At 40.1% G+C, this 23,504-nt stretch overlaps 1 protein-coding gene across 1 annotated transcript; it reads left to right on the top strand.

The window, feature by feature from the left end:
- The first annotated feature begins 526 nt into the window (after positions 1-526).
- ACADM (acyl-CoA dehydrogenase medium chain) lies at positions 527-23,443 on the top strand. Its single transcript, XM_080406825.1, has 9 exons — positions 527-6,191; positions 9,178-9,280; positions 10,051-10,148; positions 10,262-10,331; positions 12,692-12,792; positions 12,879-12,959; positions 16,574-16,669; positions 17,357-17,605; positions 20,753-23,443. The coding sequence occupies exons 1-9, from the start codon at positions 5,526-5,528 to the stop codon at positions 20,822-20,824; spliced, it is 1,536 nt and encodes a 511-aa protein (XP_080262951.1). The 5' UTR covers positions 527-5,525; the 3' UTR covers positions 20,825-23,443.
- The last annotated feature ends 61 nt before the right edge of the window (positions 23,444-23,504 follow it).

Genomic DNA, 23,504 nt, shown 5'->3' with positions numbered 1-23,504 from the left:
ACAGGTGACACAAAGCGACCAACGGGATATTCCATACCATACGATGTCTGCTCAGATAGAAGAGCTAAGAGAAAGGAGAAGGTAAGGGGGGACACTCATTATTTATGATGTTTGTCTTCCCTGCCTCCTGGGAAGAGGCCGAACATCAACTGCTGATGGAAGTAGGGAATAACACCTTTTGTTTTCTTTGCTTCCACACGCGTGATTTTTGCTGTTGCTTCATTAAACTGCCTTTGTCTTGACCCACAAGCTGGTTGGTTTTTTTTCGTCTTATTTTCTCCCGCCCTGTTCTGCTGAGGAGGGGAGTGATAGCATGGCTTGGTGGGCACCCAGCATCCAGCCAAGGTCAACCCACCACAATACCCTCACAATTTTTTATTTTTTTTTTTTAATTTCAAGACTAAACAAAAATTTGTCACAGGGGTGGGATCGCCTATGGAATCTCAAAGACTTACATGTCGGGACTCTTTGCTGCTCCAGGTACTACTCATAAATGACTTGAAAAAGGAGAGGAACACTGAAGTGGAAACTTTTGTTGCTGATACTTATGGGACTCAAAACAGTTCCAGATGAGCTCAGGGCAGATAAATGTAAAATGATGCAGACAAGGGGTGCACAGAAATAGTTATATAGAAAGATGAGTTTTGAGTCGACTAATAGCTATGAATTTGTTATCATAGGTAATATATGAAAATTTACCTTTCAGTGTTCAGAGGTAGTCAAAAAAAAAAAAAAAAAAAAAAAGAGTACCAGAAAATAACACAAACGGAGAAGAGAACTTTCACTCTCATCTTGACGGAAGAACATGAGCCACTTGCTGATTCCAATTCTTCTGCCACAAAACCAAGACAATGTATTCCCAAAGAGATTATTCAGCTTGGAAAACAGACAGCTAAGGGGTTGTCAAGACATTTTTCTCTTAAATCATTGACACACAGAAGATTACTGGGGACTGACCGTTTACTGCCTCTTCCAATTCAAGCAGTAGGGACAACAAATGAAGTTAGCAGATGTCAGGCTGAAAACAAGCAAGCCAAAGTGGTTCTTCACAGTGTGAGAAACTAAGCTGTGTTTCCCAACACATACCAAAAGCAACTGGTCACGTTAATGGAAGAGACATCCATGAAGCATTATTAAATACAAAGGCATCACCTTCAGCTCAGGAAACTTCTAAATTTTTGGAGGGTAGGAAAAAAAACTTGAAAAAAATAACACTACATGATCAGTAAATGCTCTGTTCTTGAAATCTTCCCCAGGTGTTCTTTGTTGCAACTGCCATAAGCAGGATAGTATGCTAGCAGGACATTTGATCTCACCTAGTAACCAAAACTCATTACTTTCATGGCAATACAAGCCTTAGCTACCAGTGTCACAAAGAGCCTTGTTGTCTGTTGCATGAACAGTAGGTGAAAACCTCAGCCTTTGCCTTCTTGTGCCCATACTCTCAACCCCATACTACTTCTTCCAGGATCTCCAACACAGGATTTCTCTCTCTCTTTAATTTTTCACTGCACATGCCTCAACAGTGCTCTAATCTCAGCTAGTCTACCTTTTGCAGTTCAACAACAGCAACAGCCGTACTCATTACTGAATGTCTTTAGTATGTGGGCGCAAGTTCCATCAGCCCTTATGAAAACTGAACTCTTGCGATTTATGGCAGAATTTGCTTTTGTCATTTGCCACACTGCCTAGAAATAATCATACCGGCTTTACTGTAACTTCTTTGTTCTACCACAACATAAAGGGCTGGGCTGCAGCTTGCCCAGGTCCCTGTGCCAGCGGGTAAGCCCCCACGCTGCCCCGCAGCCCCCCGCCCCAGCCCCTGCCACATGGCCCAGAGATGTGCTGGCTGGACCAGGCGTGAAGCAGCACAGATTCCATGGGGAGGAGTACACCAAGGAATACAGCTGGAAGAGTCCTTTAGCTGCTAAACTGCCTGCTGCAGCACCTTTCAATACGGGGATTAAAACTGATTTAGTGCCACAGTGTCTTGGATGCTTCCTTTACACATAGATAGACCGTACCTTGCTGTTTTCTCTTTGTAATGATTAAATTGTTTATATTGCACACAAGTGAAAGCCATGGAAGTCTAAGTAAGTACTTGTTTCTTCAAGTAGTTTAGTCCTGCCTGAAAAATTCTAAATTGAATTTCATCATACTTTGAAAAAAAACCTGGAGAGGTGCTCTTTATTCTAAGGCATGGTTCAGAAGCTATCTTATGAGATTTCCACTGACTTTCCTCATCTTCAGAAAGTCACAGAGGCCAAAATTGTCACAAGATGTAGCTGGTTTTTATTTGTTCTCAAGTTCTGTGTATCTGTCCCTTCTTTTTCTTTACAGTTGCATGTTACATAGTAATGTAAATGTAACTCAGTATGTTTTTATGACTTCAACAAAAAAACAGTAGTCAAATTAAAACCCTCCAAGACTTTAAGGAAGTATGGCTTTGTAATTGAAAAAGACTGAAAACTTGAAATGAAGTAATGTCTGTGATACTCAGGAATCAAACAAGCTAAAAATATACTTGAAAATATTTTAATTGAAGCATCACATTATCTTAATTTTTAGATAATTCAAAGGTTCCCATACACATGTTTTCCTTTTTTTTTTTTTCTTTCCCCAAAGAAGTTTAATAAAGACCATGAAAAAGCTGAAAAGAGACCAAACCAAAAAACAGGACAAACCACAAAAATTACATGAGCTTGCAACAGAATTTTAGGAAAAAAATGTTGGGTTTACGATGTCTGAAGTTATATTGTAGCCAAGATCAAAGAAACACAAAAAATATTTCATCACTTTATTAAAAAGAAGTTGCCATGGTTGTTGCACTGCACTACATTGAAAAGGATTCTGCTTTGCAGATCATGAATTCAGGACCTGCACACTAAACTTTACAATGTCTGTTTACTGCAGTAGCTTCAGTAACTTGCACTACATAAATCACCGCAGAAAATTCAAGTTGCTTTCCATTTCTAAAATGAAGTTTCATTAGAAAATGTTAAAATACAGCTTGTTGTTAACAATTGAAAAAATAAACTGTAAAAAATTTATAACTACTACTAAAAAAAATAACACTTCAGCCTAAAATACAGATGCTAACTAAGGAATAAGCTGCATTTTGTAATGTAATATCCTGACTGCATTTACTTGCTATCTTCTACATTTCTGCAATAAGCATCATGTATTCTGGTGGTTAATATAAACAATAGTATTCTGAGTTAATAATGGAATAAACTGTGCAGTATACAAACTTTACCATAGTAACAGTGATCAGAGGGATAGTAAGGAAGAAATACGACAGAGTAGTAAGGGTTTGAGAAGATAAAAAGGAAAGGCAGATGCCATATTTCTTGCTTTTGTGAGAAATGCTAAAACACTAGATAGACTTAACAGAAACTTCCATCTGTTGTCACCCCTTATGTAAATAACTTTGAACCTCCAAGTTCAAGTCGTTCAGGCTTTGACAGGGAACCTCACCTTCTATCACATCCCTCCCTTCCCAACTACTTAGTAGGCACAGACCACTGGGTGGAGGTCACCAGTGCTTTGACTTTTCCCCTCCAGACTGTAAAAACTCTGTTGACAAGACACTGTCAAAAAATTTCACATTCGTCTTCCCAAGAAGATGTGAACACAGGTATCAAGAAAATTATTTGAGAGAGTGGAGAAAGACAAGCAAGGGCATAGCTTCAGAACTGCAAGCTGCATTAACCAGTGACCTTAATCAAGAGCTGATTCTAGTACCTTACCTTGGTTGTTCCTGTCATTTAGCAGAAATGCCCTTGAATACTTTTGTCTCGGCTCTGTGCAGTCTTTTCATCCTTGTCCTGGAACAACCAATGTTCTTCAACCTCTACAACACTGCAGGAGATCACAGATAGTTATCAGCCTTTTAATACAGAAGCTTGCTTCCAGAAAGCACATAGACACCCGTCTTCAGAGGCAAGTAGCAAATTTCACATGCAAAGATGCTTCTAGTGTAGGGCAAACCTGGAGAACAGCAAACATTACGGTGTATTCCTGGACTTGATTTCCTCAGCTGGACAGTTTCAGACAACTATCTTCCCATGCTCTGTCTACGTGAATAGTTTAGTTCAGGTAAGGAGAGGTGAATCTCCCAGTTGTCCCCAGTTACTGCACCTTAAGTGATTCACAGAGAGATTTCAAAGCACATGAACTGAATTTTGCATGAAACTAACTGGAAGACACGATCTAAGAGTGCACCTAGCACACTCCAGCCACTTAGCAGGGGGCATTCTGTCAAGCCCAAAGCAAAATTCCTCTAGAGTGCTTCCCAGGTCTTTAATTCATCCCTTCTACTCTATAAATCCAACAGTACTGGTCTGCATTACTTCCTAAGGTCAACACTCCTTCAGTGTACTGATTTATTCAGTCTCTCAGCCTTAGGGGTGTCCTCAACCCCGTTCCAAGCTGTCTCTTCACCTGAGTGCAAAAAAGAGCTTATTTATTTACTGAAGGGTTGTGGATCCTATCTCAAAGGCACCTAGAAATAGCATCTCAATTCTGAGCACTGTAGCACTTAAATCCCTTCCTCCAGCTAATAAATGTGCTTCGTGTTCTTTACAGGTGTTCCAGCACCTGACTTGGTCAGCTGGAGTTCTTCGTTACCTGTGAGAGTGTACATTAAAATGAGATGCGTGTATTTCCTTATATATCATCATAACAAAGGCTGTTGAGATGATACATCAACCGAGGAGTATAGAGATGCTATTTATACACAAACCATACACATAATATAAGCATAGAAAATGGACTGCTTGGTAATTAAACTCCCACACCATATTCAGAAACATGACCTATGGAACAGAACCTTATGTAAAATGGAACGCAAAATACAGACTTGAGGGTGGATAATTAAAAGTCCTACAGCCACACAATCCAGTGGTATGGTGTACTAGATTTAGAATAGGAAGAACATACAAAAGAGTTCATGAAATACATAAGTAACAAAGTTATAAATTATGCTTATGCCTTTTACTAAACTACCCTTCAAGTACAGGGGAAAACCAACACCCACTGATACTGGAGTGAAGAATCAGCAGCCTATGCACTAAGTCAAAGCTTACATGCTTCTGTTTGGCAAACACCTGGAGTCATGCCAGTATAAAGCCTACAAAACATTATAATCAGCTCCTTTTTGATTAATTGGTATGTATGCCAAAAAAAACAACTCTTACATGACTAGCTTCCTATTTCTTTGGAACCAAGTACAAAATCAACATTCTCAACTGTCAGGAACAAAACAAGCAGCCAAGAACCAAACATATCAAGGCAGTAATGCTGCTAAAAATATTTAGGACACCTTACTTTGAACTGTTGTGCAAAATGAAATGTTACCCAAAATCCAGGTTCCATAAAAGTGTGTTATGTTTTGGTAATTCTGTTAAAATTTCCAACCAAAGAGTCATTCATCCACAAATCAAAGTAACGATTTATCTTGAAAGAGTGCTTTCCACCGCTGAAGCATCAGTATTCAAAAGAGCGTCTTTTATGTGCTGCAGAGAATGTATAAAGTCAGCCCTTTTTTCTTTAACCTGCAGCCAGAGCTGAGCGCATCTGTAAGGACATTTTACTTCACCATCAACGCGGGACACATCGCTACGGTACCCCAAGCGAAGAATGGCATTAAAGTTCACATCTGTATAAAAATCACATTTGAAAAGGCCAGCCATGCCAGCAGGCTGTGCGCTTCTGCGCTGGGAGGCCATGAGACCCTGGGAACGGGCTGGGAACAGACCTCAGGCGGCCCGGCAGGGCAGCGCGCAGGGAGGAGGCGCGGATGGCTGGCGGCCCAGGAGCCCCGCAGCGCGGCAGGCGGCCCGGCGCAGCGGCCCTTCCCACGGCGCCCGGCGCGCTGCCCGGCCGGGGAAGCGCCACGGCCGCCGCCTGCCGCACACGGGCGCGCGCCTTCCCCACGTGCCGCAGGGCAAGCAGAGCACGGCGCGGGCAGCCCCCTTCCCCCGGGCGGGGGGCGACCACCCGGCCCGACCCCACCCGGCCCCGTGCTGCCCCCGCAGCACCCGCGGCAGGCTCCCCGCGCAGCGCGGGGGTGCAGCAGCCCGGCCCCCGGCCCAGCCGGCCCCCGGCCCGGTGAGCGGCCCCGCCCCGCCCCAGAGGACCCCGCCCCGCCGGGAGGCTCCACCGGCACGTCGGCGCCGAGGGCAGCTCGGGTGAGCAGCCGGGCGGTGCGGGCAAGGCGGGAGGCCCGGGGCCGGGGCGGGTGAGGCAGGGCCGCAGGCTCGAGTCGCGCGGGCGGCTGAGGCGGGGTCTGCCGCGCGCCGCCGGTGCCGCCGTGCCCCGGGGCTGTCGGTGCGCCAGGGCCGTGCTGCGCGGCCCGGGGGGGCCCCGCCGGCACCTCGGGCTGCGCGCCCGCGCGCGGCGGGCGGCTTCAGAAGGGCGGGGGCCTCAGCGCGCGGGCTGCGCCCCCGTGGCGGGGCGGCACTCACCGCTGCTGCGTGCAGCCGGCAGCAGCGTCCTCGCTGCGAGCCGGCCAGGAGAGGGCGCTCAGGGCTCGGTGGCACCTGGCGCAGCCCTTGCGCGGGCCTTTTTCTGTTCGCCCCGTTTCCGGAGTCGTGAGTCTGAGTTGAAGGGCTCCTGACGGAGCGCCCCGGCAGCAGTGGTTTGCTGCCCCAAAGCGATGACAGCCTGGCCAGTCTCCAGAGTGTTGCTGTGACCGTGTCAGTGAGGGAAGAAGCCTCCATCTGCGGCCAGCTGGCACTGTGCAGATGAAAAGTGACGCTCTAGGCGAGGGCAGCCAACGCTAGTGGATGCCCACCGCAGGGCACTGCTGTTGTGCGTTCAGCCTCCTGCAACACCACCCCAGCAACAAACTGCTCTTGACAACCCTTTTCGTTTCTGTCCCCAGTTCTGTGAGGCAGAACCAAGGTTAGTGACCTTAGCTTGTTGTCCTCTCTTTTCCTATGATGTGCATCTTTTCAAACATGTTCCGTAGCTCTTTGGGCGTTAAGGTAATAAAGATGGCATCGCTTCCCTGTGCGTCCTTGCGTCCCTCTTCCTGACGACAGCAGGTTATTCCAGTGTCAGTCTTGCCACTTTACCGACCGTATTTCTGACTGTGGCAGGGCTCATGCAGTACTGCAAGGAAATGCAGTTGAAGTTGCGTCTGAGCGTTACTAGCAGTAGCTTGTCACTGAATCTAACTGTTCCTCAGAGTCAAGCAACAGGAAAGTTGGCAGAGTAGACAGATGGTCATCCAGATCCTTACACATAGCAAACCACAATCCTCTGTCACTTAAATCACTCATGCAACTTCCAAGTATGACTCCCACCTCTCCAGTTCTTATTTCTGTGGGGGGAGTGTTGAGATGTTCCAGACTAACTTTCTGTGTTGCCCTTGCCTACTACTGTGGTACAAAACCCACAACAGACGTAAGCTCTCTAGGGTAGATTTGACAGCTTCTTTCATACAGGGTGTAACTTCTAGTGTTAGTTTGAATTTAGTGTTTTTTCGCGTGTAGCTAAAACTTTTTGGTGGCAAAGCTATGTATAAGTCTGTCAAGGGCTGCTCCTTAAAAAACCCAAAAAAACAAAACAACAAAAAAACCCCTGTTATAATCATCTGGCTTTTTTTCAGCCTTATCATGTCTTTTTCCAGATAAAATAAGATATAAAACATTCCAAAGAATCGAGGTCTTTCTGGATGTTTTTTGGTACTGTTTGTTTGTTCATTTTGGTTTTCTATTTAAGAGCAGTAGCAGTATCACAAAACTTAGCAGCATACCATTTTGCAATGTCTGTGGCTTATGAAAACTTTGTAATATATTGCCTACTAGAAAATGCAATCCTGAACTATTAATAAACTGACTTAATGGTTCTGTATTCAACCATGTGATAGCCTCCCCCTCTTCTATGCCTAGCAGTGGTCTTCCTGCATTTCTTCATTTTTCAACTTCATAGATCTTTTCAGTGTCCTCTAGAAATACTTTTTTCACTGTGTTGATACCTGTGTTCTTCATACTTTTTGTGGTGTGACTTTGTAACCATCTCTGGGTAGCATTCTTATTTTTTAAGAGCACAGTTATTTACCACAACTTTATTTTGAAGCCATGTGTTGTCTCCCCAGCTGTGTAACTTTCTGTAATGTCCTTGTCTTCTAGAGTTTCCAGTAACATTTCTGTGGTATCTTCGCACTGTTACGATTAATCTGATTTTTTTAATGTTATGAAATAAGTGACCAATCTGATTGCTTTTTTTTCCCCCTTCCAAAATTTTCACGTAAGAAAATCAAGAACAAGCCTTTTCTTAGTGTTTAGGTGAATTTGGTTTTGCATAGTATTGACTTGGGTAGTTCTAGAAATTTATCCCATTAAATATTATTTTTCACTTTTTTCCCCCAAACATTTCAGAGATTCATAACTATTGAAAGATGGAAAAAAGTAAAACAACCTTTTAGAAACAAATTCAGACATGTTTTTGCACAGTATTAAGGCATTCTGAAAATAGCTGTAACAATAACGTTTGTGGGCACTAAATGATAAGAAAGCAAACAAAGCTCCTACAATGAGAAAGACTATGTTTGTGATAAGTGTTAGGAAATAAACTTCAGATAGTCTGCTGAGTTCTGTCCGAGTTGGAGTATAGTAACAATAGTCATGAAGTGTCCATGGCAGCAGCTTATTAAAAGAAACAAGATATTATCAAAATATTCTGATCAATAGATATTGGTTAATGGGTAGGTTGTTCTTAAAGTCTTGCTTAGTCTGCATGTAGATAAACATTGAAGAGATAGAATATTCACCAGTGGGCAAGAAAATTGGGTTTGATGAGTGTGTGTATAAATGAAAGAAATATATATTGCTACGTCTCTGTGAACATACGATTTAATTATGCTTAACTGTTTTTGAATTATCAGTTGGTGCAATACTTAAAGGTGAACACGGCAGTTCACTCATGCTCAGTGCTGTTAAAGCCTGGGATTGCTGGTATAGCTTTCAGTTCATGTGAGCGCTGCTTGCCACAGGAACAAAACTTAATGTAGCCAAGAATTCTTTTACCACTCTAGTAATTGTATTATACTTGATGTGATACTGTTTCTCAAGACGGAATCTACATTTGAAGTTGTGCTGCAGGCAGGCTAGAAGCTTTAGGAGACATGAGCTGTAAAGATCTCACGCCTCACATTCTTTTTCTCTTTAGCAGATGCTTCAAACCCCCGTTGCAGGGCATGGGTGGAGGTTACATTCTAGTAAATCTGCTGAAAATTTACGTATAGGCAAACCTGGAGCTTGCTTTAGCTTTGGTAAGATCACAGTTTTTGAAAGAAATATAGCAATTAAGGGCTAATTGCAGCGTTAAAACCAAACAAAATCCTGCATTGCAGTTCAACATGAATTTAAAATGGAGGTGTTTATTCTAAATAATTTATATTCTTTTTTAAAATAGTGTTTGAAAACCAAAATTACTTTCTTCCTCAGCTCAGGCAAGTCAGGTATGTGTGTAGTGTTTATAAGGTTTTCTTCTTTTAACTCCTATCTTAAGCTTTTTTATTGCCAAAGTGTCTTAGTTTTGAATAATTATCTCATGTTGTCATTTACAATGTTGAAGTAACTAATGTAGACATAGTTGAACTTGGTTATAAAGAAATTGTATGAAGAAATTCATCCTCATCTTGGCATATTATATACCTGAAGCAAATTTAGTGGGTCAGCAGCTAGATGTTTGAAACGGAATAGCCAGGATCTTCAGACATCTGCCTCCTTCTCTTCATTTAATTAGCACAACATTCTTGTTTCTTTTGGTAATACGTTTTATGTTATGCAGTCTTCTCTACTCCATTTTCAATATTTTGTGGGTAATTTTGTCAGAAGTAAGTGCATTGTAGGTGTTGATGAGAGAATAATGGAGCTTTTCCCCCAGGAGGAAGAGGAAGCTGACTTCTTCTGCTTCTTGGAGAGGCCCAGGAAGTAGTGGTTTGGGTTGTCCTGGAAGGACTGTTTTCTATTTTCTCACAGTCTGACAACTGACAATATTAAAGATAGTAGAGAATTTGTGATTTATTTTTTTTAATAGAACTTACTGATGAACAGAAAGCGTTTCAAGCTACCACTTGTAAATTTGCTCTGGAGGAAATTATTTCTGTTGTTGCGCAATATGACAAAACTGGAGAGGTAAATCTACCATAGTGTAAGGGAAAAATTAGACTTTTATCTTAACCTGCATAAAGTTTGAAGTGTTAATTGTGATGATATAGAAGGTGATTTTTTTTCCCTGTCTATTTCAGTATCTGCTTCCACTTATAAAATGGGCTTGGGAACTTGGTCTTAAAAATTCACACATACCAGAAAAGTGTGGTAAGTAATCAACTTTTTAATCTGTAAAATGAAACAAAGAAAAGGCATTAGGTGACATTTGTATGTGTAATTATGGATTCTGTATAAAATAAACAGTTGCATACTTGAGTAATATAAATTTAATCAGTTGGCAGGTTGACACGTAGAGGTGTTAACTATGTGTGGATGTAATCAGGAGACAAATTAGACAGACTACGATTTAGTAATTTATGACCAGATTTTCCTACTGTGATTACGACTGCCTAATGTTCCCCTGGTGCACTGTGTCAACTGATGAGGCAGAGAAATTAGAAGGTCATGCTTTGTTCTAGTCTCTGACACAGGCTGGAGCAATTTAAGAGTTTGTTCCAGAAGGACAATTTTTCAGTTTAGATTAGGTGCGGTACAGCAATGCTTTGGCAGTGTTCAGGTAAATGAGTAACCATGGAAACAATGTTAAATTATTTCCTTTTTGCATTTATATTACTTGAAAAAGAAGTTAGGAAAGTATTCATAGCAGACTCTTTTTTTGGATGACTAATGAGAGGGTATATCTTGTATCAAAAATTTAATTAGTGAGGTTAAGGAACAAAGAGACAAAAGGAGCAATTATGAGGAGCAGATTTATTCAGCCACAACTTCTAGAGAAACTGAAGGCTGAAATAGCAGGACTACCACAGTGTATATCACTTAATTATTACATGAAAAATTACAAGTGGAAAATTGGACACCATTGCTTTAAAATGTTTCCAAGGGAGATCTGGGGAAATACATACTAGTAAGTCTGAAACGCAATGTAAATTAAGAGCATGTAAGATGAAGTACGGAAATAGTGGACACAGATGAACACGATATGGTAGAGAAAGGTTTTTGTGAAAGGAAGTCATGCCTCATAAAATAACTGGGGTTTCTGAAGTAGCTGATCAGTGTGTGAACAAGGAAAGCCTGGTTGATACAGAATGCTTGAACTTCCAGAATAAGTTTTAAAAATCATCAGGTTTCATACTGCAAAAATTAACAGCACAGCCTTGCTGGGTCTTGTGCTGCTTGCAATACCTATAAATAAACTGGAAAAAGGGGTCAATACTGAGGTGATAGAGTTTACTGATAATAGCAAGTCATTCAGTGTAGAAAAGATGAGGCTGGTGCAGAGAGCTGCAGGAGAAGGTCATGAAACTGAGTGACTGTTAAAATGGCAAATGCCATTTAAAAAAGGAAAAGTGATGCACATGTGAAGGGAAAGAATCAGTCCAAACTTTGCAGGGAAATGGTATCTTCTGAGCTAGTTAATGCCTCTCAAAAAAAGAGATTTAAGGGTTTATAATATATAGTTCTGTGAACATTGGCATAACTCAGAAGTGGTAGAAACCATAAAAGTTAGGGTAAGAAGGGACCTTTAAGGGAATGAAGAAAAGAGCGGAAGATGTAATTATGCTGCTGCCTGAATCCAAATTGCATTTGCCTCTTTAAATCATTATGTAGTCAGATCCTTCCATCTCAAAAGAGTATTGTGGAAATGTAAAAGGTTCCTAAAAGGGTGACAGAGATGATAAAAGATGTATCTTCTGTGTGAGATGTATCTTCTGTGTGAGAAATGACAAAAATGTCAGTGTCAAGGAGAGAGTGAAAAGGGATTGATAGTTCACTGTCCCTTTCAATATAACTAGAAGGCATCAAATTAAATCAGCAGATGGCATGTTCAAAATAAATGGAAGGAGGTGGTTCTGCATGCAGTGTGTAGTTAATTTGTGAAACTCATTGCCCCTGGATGGTACTGTTGCTAAAATTTTACATAGATTCAAAAAGAGACTGGGCAAATTCACGTAAGAAATATCTGTCAGGGGTCAGCGTAACAAAGATACCAAAGGGAGGTATCTCTTTGGCTGAGGAAGTCACCTGAAGGTGTGGGGAAATACTTTTGAAGAAGTATAGTTGTATTGTTGTTGTATTTGTATGTGCTTCCTGAAGTGCTGGCTTCTGTCAGAAGCAGGTTACCGCGTTGGTTGTCTGACTAATATAAACACTTCCCCCCTGCCCCCCACCCATGCTGTGGTAGCTCAGGACCCCTTTCTCTGCTTCCTAAGAGCTCTTAATTCTCAAATATAAAGTAGTCAAAAAATTTGAGTGGTACATCCTTGCCACTTTGTGCAGCTTGTCCCACATTAATCACACAATAACCCTGGAACTGCAACATCTAATTGTCAAATCGCCTATTACTCTTCTGACAAAACTTTATTTAAAAACCTTGCATGAGAATGTCTAACCAAAGGCAGTACACAATCAAATGTATGTGGGGGAATATGTTTTTGTTAATTAATTAGTGTAAATCACCTATGTTACAATTTAAACCCGTTCTGGTAAATGAAATATTTCAATTGTAGGTGGCCTTGGCCTTGGCAATTTTGAAGCATGCCTTGTTACAGAAGAGTTGGCTTCTGGATGTGCAGGAGTTCAAACTGCCATTGAAGCAAATTCCCTGAGGGTAAGTTCTGTCTTTTCTTACATCCCTTAAACCAGAATCTGTACATTTAAAAAGGATGGATTAATGGTCTAAATACTCTCTTTCAGCAAACGCCAGTAATCATTGCAGGAAATGAACATCAGCAGAAAAAATACTTGGGAAGAACGACAGAGGAACCAATGATGTGTGTAAGTATAACTGCTACACTGTAGAATGTTCCTAAACCATATTAATAGTATTAGTCCTTTTTTTAATTCTTTAGCTTTCTTTTTTCTATTTTCTTTTTTCTTTCCTGTTTTCCATTTTCCTTCTCCTCCCTTTCCTCCCCCCCTTTTTTTCCCATTTTCCCCATTTTTTTCCTGTCCCTTTCCCCCCGTTTCTTTTTCCTTGTTTTGTCGTCCCCCCCCCCCCAACACTGACAAGTACTCACAACATAGCACATATTTTGGTTTGTAAATAAACAGTGGCATTTACTGAAAGGCAGGGAATGGCTAATAAAATACATTCAATAAGCAAATAGAAGATAATACTTGGATAATCATCCCCATCCTAATTTACTTACCAAAAATTAACACCTTTTATTTGCCTTTCAAGAAGGGGTGTAGGCATTTAAGAAAAATACGGAATTTCTATAAGGAAAACCTCAGGCTGAATGGTAATTAAATTGTATTTTTGATCTTAAGTATGATATAAGCCAGGGGTCCTCAAACTTTTTAAACAGGGGGCCGGCGCACGGATGAAGTGGCAGGAGGTCATCTGTGGCTGCTTGGTTTCCCCCCCCAACCCCCGGCGGGGGGGGTCTGTAAATACTGGGGGCCGGATTGAGGACCATGGGGGGCCGTATCCAGCCTGCGGGCTGTAGTTTGAGGACCCCTGATATAAGCAGTACTTGTTACACAGAAAGAAGTAAAGATGCAAGTGCAGTGCGTTAAAATCTGAACAACTAGACCTCAAGAACGCAGTACACATAAACTGTTACTTAGTGCTCTTATTTTCAGGTTTTAAAGATCCTCAGCTTTCATATTAGTTTGAAGTCTGAGGATGTAATGACTCAAAGGTTACAGAACAGTGCTGTTTCATTAAAAGACAATTTTATGTATTATGGATTTATAAAGAAAATTAACTCATGTATGTTTGGATTCTTGCTCTGACAGCTGTTGTTGGGTTTTTGGGGTCGAGTTGTTGTGGTATTTTATTTTATTCAATGTTTTGGGTTTTACCATGCAGTTCACTTAAACCTTTTACAGATCAGTTTGATGCACATAGTCTGCCATAATCTGTGGTTCCTTAAAAATAAAAATCTTATTCCTTAAGATTTTACATTTTATTTTCTTTTAGGCATACTGTGTAACAGAGCCTGGAGCAGGCTCTGATGTGGCTAGTATAAAAACAAAGGCTGAGAAGAGAGGAGAGGAGTATGTTATTAATGGTCAGAAGGTGTGGGAAAGCAAACTGATGTTATAACTCATGTTATATTTTCTGTTATGTTCTATAGGGGCTCCCCTCAAAATTAAATTCTTTAAAGATCTTTTATAAATTGGAATATTTATTGTGTTCCAACATGCTGCACTTTCATCTTTGACCAGTTTATCATGATAGGATATAAGAACACAGTGTCAGTGCTGTGCAAAGCCTAAAAAGGAAAATGAGCGATGATATGACAACTCACTCCAGAAGGCCTGTCACATCTTGCTGCTATGAAAAAAAATTAATTCTGCTTTTTCTTCAGGGCAGGACAGCGATAGAATTTAACTTGCAAAGTACTCAGCAGGCTGATATTACTAACTGCCTTGCTTTGTAGCTGTGATTGAGATCAGTTGCTTCTGATTCTACTAGAAACACCTCTTGCTTCTAGTGAGGCTGGAAACACTGTTGGATTATGGTGTTACATTTTTATTTTCTGAAGGGAAGACAGCTTTTAGCTGTCAGAGAATCCAGATATTGCTATGGTGTCTATGGAGCGTGCTTTACAATATAAACCTCTTTCATCATGTTTCACATCATGCTGATTTGCAACATACAAATTCTTCTTAATTCAAGTGGGAAAACTTTATGCATTTATCCAAAAGTTGAATTTGCCAGTTATTTATTTCCTTGTTCAAGGCAGATCCATCAATCTACTAGATATCTTTTGACATTACTGAACACCATAAATACGATTTACAACTGCTAATTTCCAAGAGAAATACTTACAACTTAGAAGAATAAAAGTAAGATCTTTGAAATCAGGTGATAGCATATTTTACATGCAAGTATGTATTTTCTAACCATTATTTTTTATGTAGGTGCTGTGACTGGGCTTCTTTTGTACTATTCATTAAGCTTATAATATAAAGACTTACAATACATGGAAAAGGTGAAGAATCTTTGCTTGCTTGCTTGATTAAGATCTGTTGATCTGAAGTAATTTTATTGAATTTTATGAAATCTTGAATCTTTGAAACTTCCTCTTGCTCCCCCTCAGTTTATTTTTGGGAAGGGCAAGAAAAAAGGGTTGTTAGCTTACAGATAGAATTTATTATATGGTAGAACTGCACATAAAAACAGTTAAACTGCTAACTAAAAAAAGTATCTGGTTGTTAATTGTGAGGATAAACTGCATCCCTCTTCTTCGTTTTACACTAGGTATTTTTTGATAGTTCATACCGATCCAGATCCAAAAACTCCTGCAAGCAGAGCCTTTACTGGATTCACTGTAGAAGCAGATAGCCCTGGAATCCAAATTGGAAGAAAGGTGAAGACTGTTTCTTATTTGACAAGCCAGGAATTACAGTTCTAAACTAATACTGCAACAAATTACCATTATAGAAAAAAGACTGTTACGCAACTGAACGTTTTCATATGCTCATGTACAACAATCTTTTCATTTTCACAACATTCAGAAACTATTCATAAGATGTACTTAACTATAATGTTATTAATTCAAATAAGTTATTTAGAAAAGTCTAAAGTGAGATGACTGAACAGCTGCAAAAGAATCTTTGAGAACTATTTTCTTGATAAGTGCCAGTGAATGTGGAATAGTATACCTTGAAAGGAGAAGCAAGTTGGACAATTTTAACCATAATACGCACACAATGAGATTTAATTGTAGCTACTGCTGTTCAAGGAAGTGGCCTTGGAGACACTGGTGCTAGTTCTTTTTTTCTTTTTTTAAAAAAGTACTATTTTTAGTAGTAGGCAAAACTGGATGTTGAACATTAGGAAAGGAATCTGAAGACTTGAAAAGCTCGATTATTTATTTAGTTGTAGTATACCTCTACTGCCTGCCTATTAGATTATTTAATTTTTCCACTCCCATCTCAAAGGATATAGTTGAACTAGAGAAAGACAAGAAGACTAATTAGAGCTACAGACTGCTTTCATAATAAGGAGAAAGTAAAACTGCTCAGCTTAGACAAATCAAGTGCACACTGGTCTGTAAGTGCAAAACTAGTGTTTGTCATGTATATGGTAATTTTTAGATGAAAACTTTTTGGGAAAAAAGTGTACTTTATGCTTTGAGTGAACTGAAGAATGAAAACATATTGTGCATTTGAATAATGAAATGTAGTTGCACCTCTGTAAATTTTCCATTTCAGGAAATTAATCTGTCAGAGCTGCTCAGATATAGCAGGTCTTTGAAAATGTGAGAGATGTGAGAGTTCTGAAAGAAAATGTATTAATATCTGAGGGAGCTGGCTTTAAAATCTCAATGGGAGCTTTTGATAAGACCAGATGACCTGTAAGTATCAGAAATAACTTATTTGTAAAATATAGCAGGTATTTCTGATTTTTTCATTCTGTGCTATATTCAATTCAGGTAGCTGCTGGTGCTGTTGGATTAGCAAAAAGAGCACTTGATGAAGCTACTAGATATGCTTTGGAGAGAAAAACCTTTGGGAAAGCAATTGTTGAAGTAAGTGAGGGTGGGGAGGGGGAAGAAGGAGAGCGAACATAAATAGAAGCTATGTTTTCACACCAGATGTACTACTACTGATTTTTCAAGGTTATTCCTTGATTGGTTTAGTTCCTTAATTTTTATATTATCTCACTGCCAGTTTTATGTTTCCAACTATGTAGGTCAGCACCATTTGAGTAAAGTTAGCTGTGCAGTACTTCAGGAATTTTTTTTTGTAATTTATCAATGATAATGGTAAAAGCAAAAAGAAAACTGAAAGCCCAAAAACCTGAAACTCGTGTATGAGCAGGATGTACTTAAGTTATTCAGTGCTAATAAACAGGGATTTTCAGGAAAGGAGAAAAACCTCTGAGGTATGTGAAACAAGATGCACAGTATTAATACTAACAGAATACCCTGCTGATCACACCACTTACCAGTTTCAAAGAAATGTGAATAAATAGCAAGGTAAATACCAATCTCACAGTATTTAACCCCTCTGACTAAATGGATTTCAGAATTAAAAACTTAAAAGTCTAATTCAATATACAATTATGAGATCCTGACCTATATTCTGTAGAACTCCTCTAGTAGAATTTACTGGGTTTGTTGGAGAGATTATTGTATTAAGAAGATTATCTCTTTCTTGGATGTCATAGAATTTTAAGTGGGCAATGTTAACCTAGTTTACTTTGTCATTCATAGCACCAAGCAGTATCTTTCTTGCTCGCTGAAATGGCAATTAGAGTGGAATTTGCTAGGATGGCTTACCAGAGAGCTGGATGGGAAGGTGATGCTGGTCACAGGAGCACCTGCTGTGCTTCCATTGCAAAGGCATTTGCTGGTGACATTGCAAACCGAGTAGCTACAGATGCAGTACAGATTTTTGGAGGAAATGGATTTAATACTGAATACCCTGTAGAAAAACTAATGAGAGATGCTAACATCTGCCAGGTAAGTAAAAGAGAGAATGGGATCTTTATATAATGCCTAAATTTTATATAAAATAAACATGGCTACTTATTTCAGATCATGATGTACACATATAAAAAAAGTTTTTACGATAAAAGCAATAATCTTTCAATGTAAAGAAAGAGTCATTAAAATCAGGCAAATTCTGGCATAGAAAAGTTATTGCACTGGACCAACTCAACCTACTTAAGAGAAATAAATTGGTCTTTTCTCCCCCCTGCCCCAATGTGGTAACTCCCTGAAATTCTTGTACTCTTAATTTTGAAGCTTTTGAGCTCTTAGAAAAAAACACTGTGGAAGAAACCAATCAAAATACTAGTGCTTGCTTTGGTATTCTGAAAGTAGGATGGTTTATGTATAATGCTGGTCTTGAAAACCTTCAGTGATGGAAATCCTCTGACCTTCCAACATGTATTGTGGACTAGCACCTGCCTATAATTTAGCTTTCCTCTCAGCCTGAACACTAAAGCAGCTTCTTCACCTTTCTTCTTGTAAGTTGTGGGGTTTGTGTGGTTTGTTTGGGTTTTTTTGTGGGTTTTTTTCATTTGGTTGGGTTGGTGGTTGGTTGGGGTTTTTTTGCTTTCTGTTTCCAGCCTTGGTTTTGTTGCTGTGCTCTAAACCTTCTGTTTGCAACTTTGGTATTGTAAGCTCTGTGGAACACTCTGATTGAAAATCAGCAGTACTGAGTATCGTGGAATGATGATCTTGCATTTGTTGTGTTAACAGAAGTGTGACACAACCTGGAGTGATTAGCCTTTTTTCTTTTTTTTTTTTTAACAACAAAACCCTCCCATATTTACTCATGTTTAGCCCAGTCACCCATAATCCCCAGGGTTTTTTTTCTGCAGTGTTACTGCCAAGAAATTATTCTATGTCATGTTGTAATTCTTCTGTTAGCGTACACTATGCTACAGTTCTTTATTCAGCAAGAATATTTTGTGTTCAGCAAAACCAGTGATGTTTATTAGTGACTAGATAAAACATACCAAAACAGATGATACCAAGAAATGCATGCAGACCATGAACTGTAATGTTAGTTAGCTATAACAGCTGTCATTCTTAAGAATCTAGGTAGTTAGTATTTCTCTTACAGCTACTTCTAAAATGAAAACTGTTCTCACTAGCCAAGAATTTATTTTTCTCTATTTAAGGAAAGACAACCATTGTTTTGGAATCTAAAGTTTCTTAGAACTAATTGCACTCCTGTGAGTGAGGAAATGAATGAATGAATAAGTGAACTTTATTATGATTGGGCTTTTTGCTTGGCAGGTTGCATGTTTTTGTAGAGAAAGATGATGTGACTGTTATGTGAAAGCTGAGACTGATTTTACAGGATCCCAGTTATTTAGATTTTCCATTACACTGATCCATCACAAATGCATGGCTATGTAGGCTTTTTTTTAATTGTTCAGATTAATCATATGTAGTATTTTTGGTGGTGTTCTGTTCCACTTCATCCCAAAAACAATTCAGGAAAGGCTTTTTTCTTTGCAATTATTTTGTCCACATCCCTTGAATATACCTTGCACTTCACTGCACATTACTGCATTACTGCCCAATTCCAGATGGTATATGCATTTGGCCGTAACTTTCATGTACAAAAACTTGGTTTTCCAACTTTTCTTCCACATATTTCATCTTTTTCAGTATTACAGAATTCTAATACTGATTTTACTGGTAACATTTTTACATGTCCTTACTCTGCTTTAGGTTTGTCTGACTACAAATCTAGGCTACTCTGGTAGAAACTTGGAATCTAGTTTTCTTTCTCAGATTTTGAAAACTTCCCTTCTTTAACTGACAACAATTGTTGACACTATATTAGCATTGGCTTATAAACTTCTGGTAATTACTTGACGAGATTGTGAGTTTTGATGTCTTTACACTTGAGGTCCATGGCTGTCTTCATCAGCAAGTAATTTAGCACAGTAGGAGCAGATTAGTAGATTGCACGAATAGCTGCTGAGGCCCGGACAGCTGCACTGTAAGCAGTTTGGGCAGGCTGAGTTCATAGCAAGCCTGTTTGGTCCCTTGAATTGTATGTCCCCGATACACATATAATTGTAAGGATCCAGTTGTAGGCTTGGACCATTATGTCTTCATTAGGGACTGGTGTCCCAGTACGTGTTTGGTATATAGTGAAAGCAGAGCTTTCATTTCGGTTTGCTCCAGAAGGCATCTACTGTTCACAAAACACAATTTGCTCTATGAACAGTATCAACATGGGGTAAGCAGCAGCAGTCAGAGAATTCAGTTTGGGAATGAAAAATTTCTTCTGAACCAAAAAATTAATGTGAATACAGGTTATAGTGTTTTTATTTTCAAAAGACTTTGTGAGGTTCTTGGGAAGATTATTCCAATAAGTGAATGGAAAAGTAGATTTGCATGAATTTGAGCAGTTTCCCAAACCAAGTTCTGGCAGAACTGGGAGCTGGAACACTTTAACCTCTAAATTAGGTTGCCTCAGCCCTTGCATTACATTGCAATATACCTGTGGAGCACATGGCCTTCTTTGACACTAGAGCTTCATATATACTTTGTTGTCTATCTTTGACTTCGCTGCCAGCAAACAAACAAAACAGAGGGATAATGCTGACTGTTTCTAGAAGAAAATGCAAGAATACGTTATTAACAAAACAAAACAAAAAACAAAAAAAACCCTGCACTGGAAAGAGTACTAGTTAATAAGAAGAAATGGAAACAAATAGATCAAAGAGAATATTTGGTATGACCTTGAAAGGCTAGTCAAAGAAAATACACCACTTTGGCACAAGTCACCTCCTCCCTTCCACCTATTGTTTTAAATCCTACTTTGTAAAACCTAAATTATGTATTTGCTTCCTCAGATAAGAATTTTCCTCATCCTTCTTCACCCACAACATCTGTTTATTTTTATGAGAACCTTACGGAGTTAAGATAAGAGCACCTGAGAGGACAAGACTGTCTCTCAGTGTCTTGTACGCAATTTATTCCATTTAGCCCGCTGTATTACTCTGTCACACTGGAATTTTCTCAGTTTTCTTGTCTTTCTGCACATCCCAATGCACACAGGGTTAGTGCCACGAAAGTTTAAAAGTATAGATTGGTTAAAAAATCATCAGCTAACATTACTGCAATTCTTCTTTTCAGATTTATGAGGGAACTGCTCAGATTCAAAGGATGGTCATAGCTCGTGAACTTGTTGGCAAAATTAAGGCTTAAAGAAATGTATAAAATGTATCTGGCACTGCTGTAGTGTTCTGTGTTCTCAGGGAAGAGGATTTTAAGTGCATTTCTCAATAGAATTAAAAAGGCATGGAGGAAAAACCCCCAACCTTCCTTCAAAATCTTTTTACGTTGTACATTATTAAGCAGTGTTTCTGTTCTCCCTGTCCAGTCCCTCACTTCATTCCTGATTAACAAAGCTGGTATTTTCTAATCATTTTGCATTAATTCCAAAGTGATCAGTTCTTCAAATACAAAACAGGCAAGAAATGAGAACCTTATAATACAATGTTTTCTCACTATAAAATTAGATAATCAGAATGTTATGTCTGATGGTCATTGCTGCATTCTAATAAATTTTTTTAAGAGAAGTGTGTTTGGTTTTTATTAATTTACCTTGTCACATCACTTAACTTGTATTTTGGGTAAGTTGTTCAGTGTCTGCAGTATGTTAGTGGCTGTACTTCAGCTCCTGCTATGCTGTGCGAACAGCAGCTGAATAGCCTCTCCGGTTTGGCAGTGTGAAGGCCTGCACTGCTACAGTCTGCATGTGTGCCTGTTCCGAGGATTTAGGTACTACCCAATAGTAACGATACTGGCTTGAGAGAATTGTGGCCTTTTGCACTGTTGCACTCACCTAAGCGAGTAAATGTTCAATTAGGATGATCCACTCCAAGCAGAAGTGTGTAACTTTTCCTTAAGAAAGACTTCTAAAATCATGTTTATTTCAAATACAGTGTACTTAAACCTATTACTGCTTTCCATCTATGTATATACTTAACTATGTTTGCAGCAAGAACAGCTGAGAAGAAGGAATTGTGTTGTTTTTTTTTTTTTTAACCTTGGATAGACCCTTCTTGGCAGTGCTGGCAGAATGGATGTTCCCTGAGCTGCTTGAACAAATTACTCTGCAGTACTGGGGCCATACCTGCAGTACTGTGTCCAGTTCTAGGCTCCCCAGTGCAAGCAAGATACGGACTTAACTGGAGAGAGTCCAGCACAGCCACCAAGATGATTAAGGGACTGGAGCATCTGTCACATGAGAAGAGGCTGAGACTCTTCAGCCTGTACAAGAGAAGGCTCAGGGTTAGTCTTATGTATGTGCATAAATTCGTGATGGGATGCAATGACGAGGAGGGACCCAGTGTCTCCTCAGCAGCATCCACTGATGGGACAAGAGGCAATGTGTGCAACTTAAAACATGAAATTCCACTGGAACACAAGAAAACACTTTTTTTTTTTCCTCCTCTCTCTTGTGAGGGATGTCATACACTGGCAGAGGTGGAGTCGCCATCTCTGGAGATACTCAAAACTCAGCTGGACATGGTCCCAGACAGCCTGCTCTAGCTGTCTCTGCTGGGGCGGGTGGGTTGCACTTGATCCTGAGAGGTCCCTTCAAACCTCAAGAATTCTGTGAATTCATTGGCAGTTTCTCACCAAAATGCCTTTGTCTTGCTGTGGTCTCTCTTCCATCACCTGGATTTAGTGCTGGACTGTACAATTACTGCCATCGGGTATTGGTTTTGCAGTGCTCGGGAGTATCCTCTGGTAGGCCACCTGGGAAATCAGTTCTTTAAAGAAAGTGTTTAATCCCTGTAAACCACCAACATGTTTACCTGTGGGAAGACCAACGATGCGATGTTCTTGACAGGTATTTGACATACATAAAACCCAGGCCTTGGTCCAGCTGCTCTGTACCAGCCAGCGTCACACATGGTACTTGTACAGGATGGGGATGGTGTTCCCCGCCTGGTGTGCTCCATGTGCCAGCATCCAGCCTTGGTAATCAGCATCATCATCACCCCAGGCAATTTTAATTAGGAAGCAAAGGGTGGAGTTCTTTAACAAAAGGACAGTTACCTTTACCTGCCCTGTGGCTAAGTTCTTGGATTTGCTTTCCGGTAGGGCTGAGGCAGCAGTGTTGCAGATTATTTTAAGATTTTACTGAATATTTCTGTATTTTGTGTTTATGTAACTGTTAGTTATAAGAGCATTTTGATTTTAAGGAGTTAACCTCCATGTTAGAATTATGTTAGCACTTACTAACCAATGACGTATGAATTGCTGTGCTGCTTGTTACCCAAGACTGTTACTGGAAGTCCCTGTGATAGACCATAATACCCTTAGTCCTTATTCTCCAGAGCATAAGCAGAGCACCCAGGTTCTATTGTGTATAGGATGAGTTATTGGACAGCTTGGCAAGGCCGATATCCAGCCGTCCAACTTGGCAACAAAACTAACTTAAGGTGTCCTGAAGTGAACTACCTTCATTATAATACTAAATATCACGCCCACAGGTCAAGAAGACCCTTGCCCAGGTGAAGACCCTTCCCCTGAACACGTGTAGTAACAGAAAAGGATTACGCAGCAAATATTACAATTATATGCAAATTGCTAACCTATCATTGTAACTGGGACTTTACGACCTTGTAATTGTTGTATATAAATGTAACGGTAACATCTGCACAGGTGTGCTTGATCTGGGGAGATGCCCCCGAGCACCCAGCGCTGCAATAAAGGCGCGCCCGCTTCTTAACGCTGCAGTGGTGTGACGAGGTTTGATTCCCGGTTTCGGTGACAGCGGCAGGAGACCGCAGCTACAGCCAACGCTGTCGGCCTCGCTGCGCTGCAGGACAGCCGGTACCAGCGCCCGCCACGCGTGCGCCGCTTGCGCCCC

This window comes from Falco punctatus (assembly GCF_963210335.1).
Source record: "Falco punctatus genome assembly, chromosome: 11".
Lineage (NCBI taxonomy): Eukaryota > Metazoa > Chordata > Aves > Falconiformes > Falconidae > Falco > Falco punctatus.
This window is presented reverse-complemented; position numbering and strand designations above follow the sequence as displayed.

Bases quoted from the DNA above. Each gene is read 5' to 3' on its own strand.
- ACADM (XM_080406825.1), top strand. From the start codon at position 5,526: ATGTATAAAGTCAGCCCTTTTTTCTTTAACCTGCAGCCAGAGCTGAGC. The intron at 10,149-10,261 runs GTAAATCTACCA...TGTCTATTTCAG, and splicing joins AATATGACAAAACTGGAGAG to TATCTGCTTCCACTTATAAA. The intron at 16,670-17,356 runs GTAAGTGAGGGT...TGTCATTCATAG, and splicing joins TTGGGAAAGCAATTGTTGAA to CACCAAGCAGTATCTTTCTT.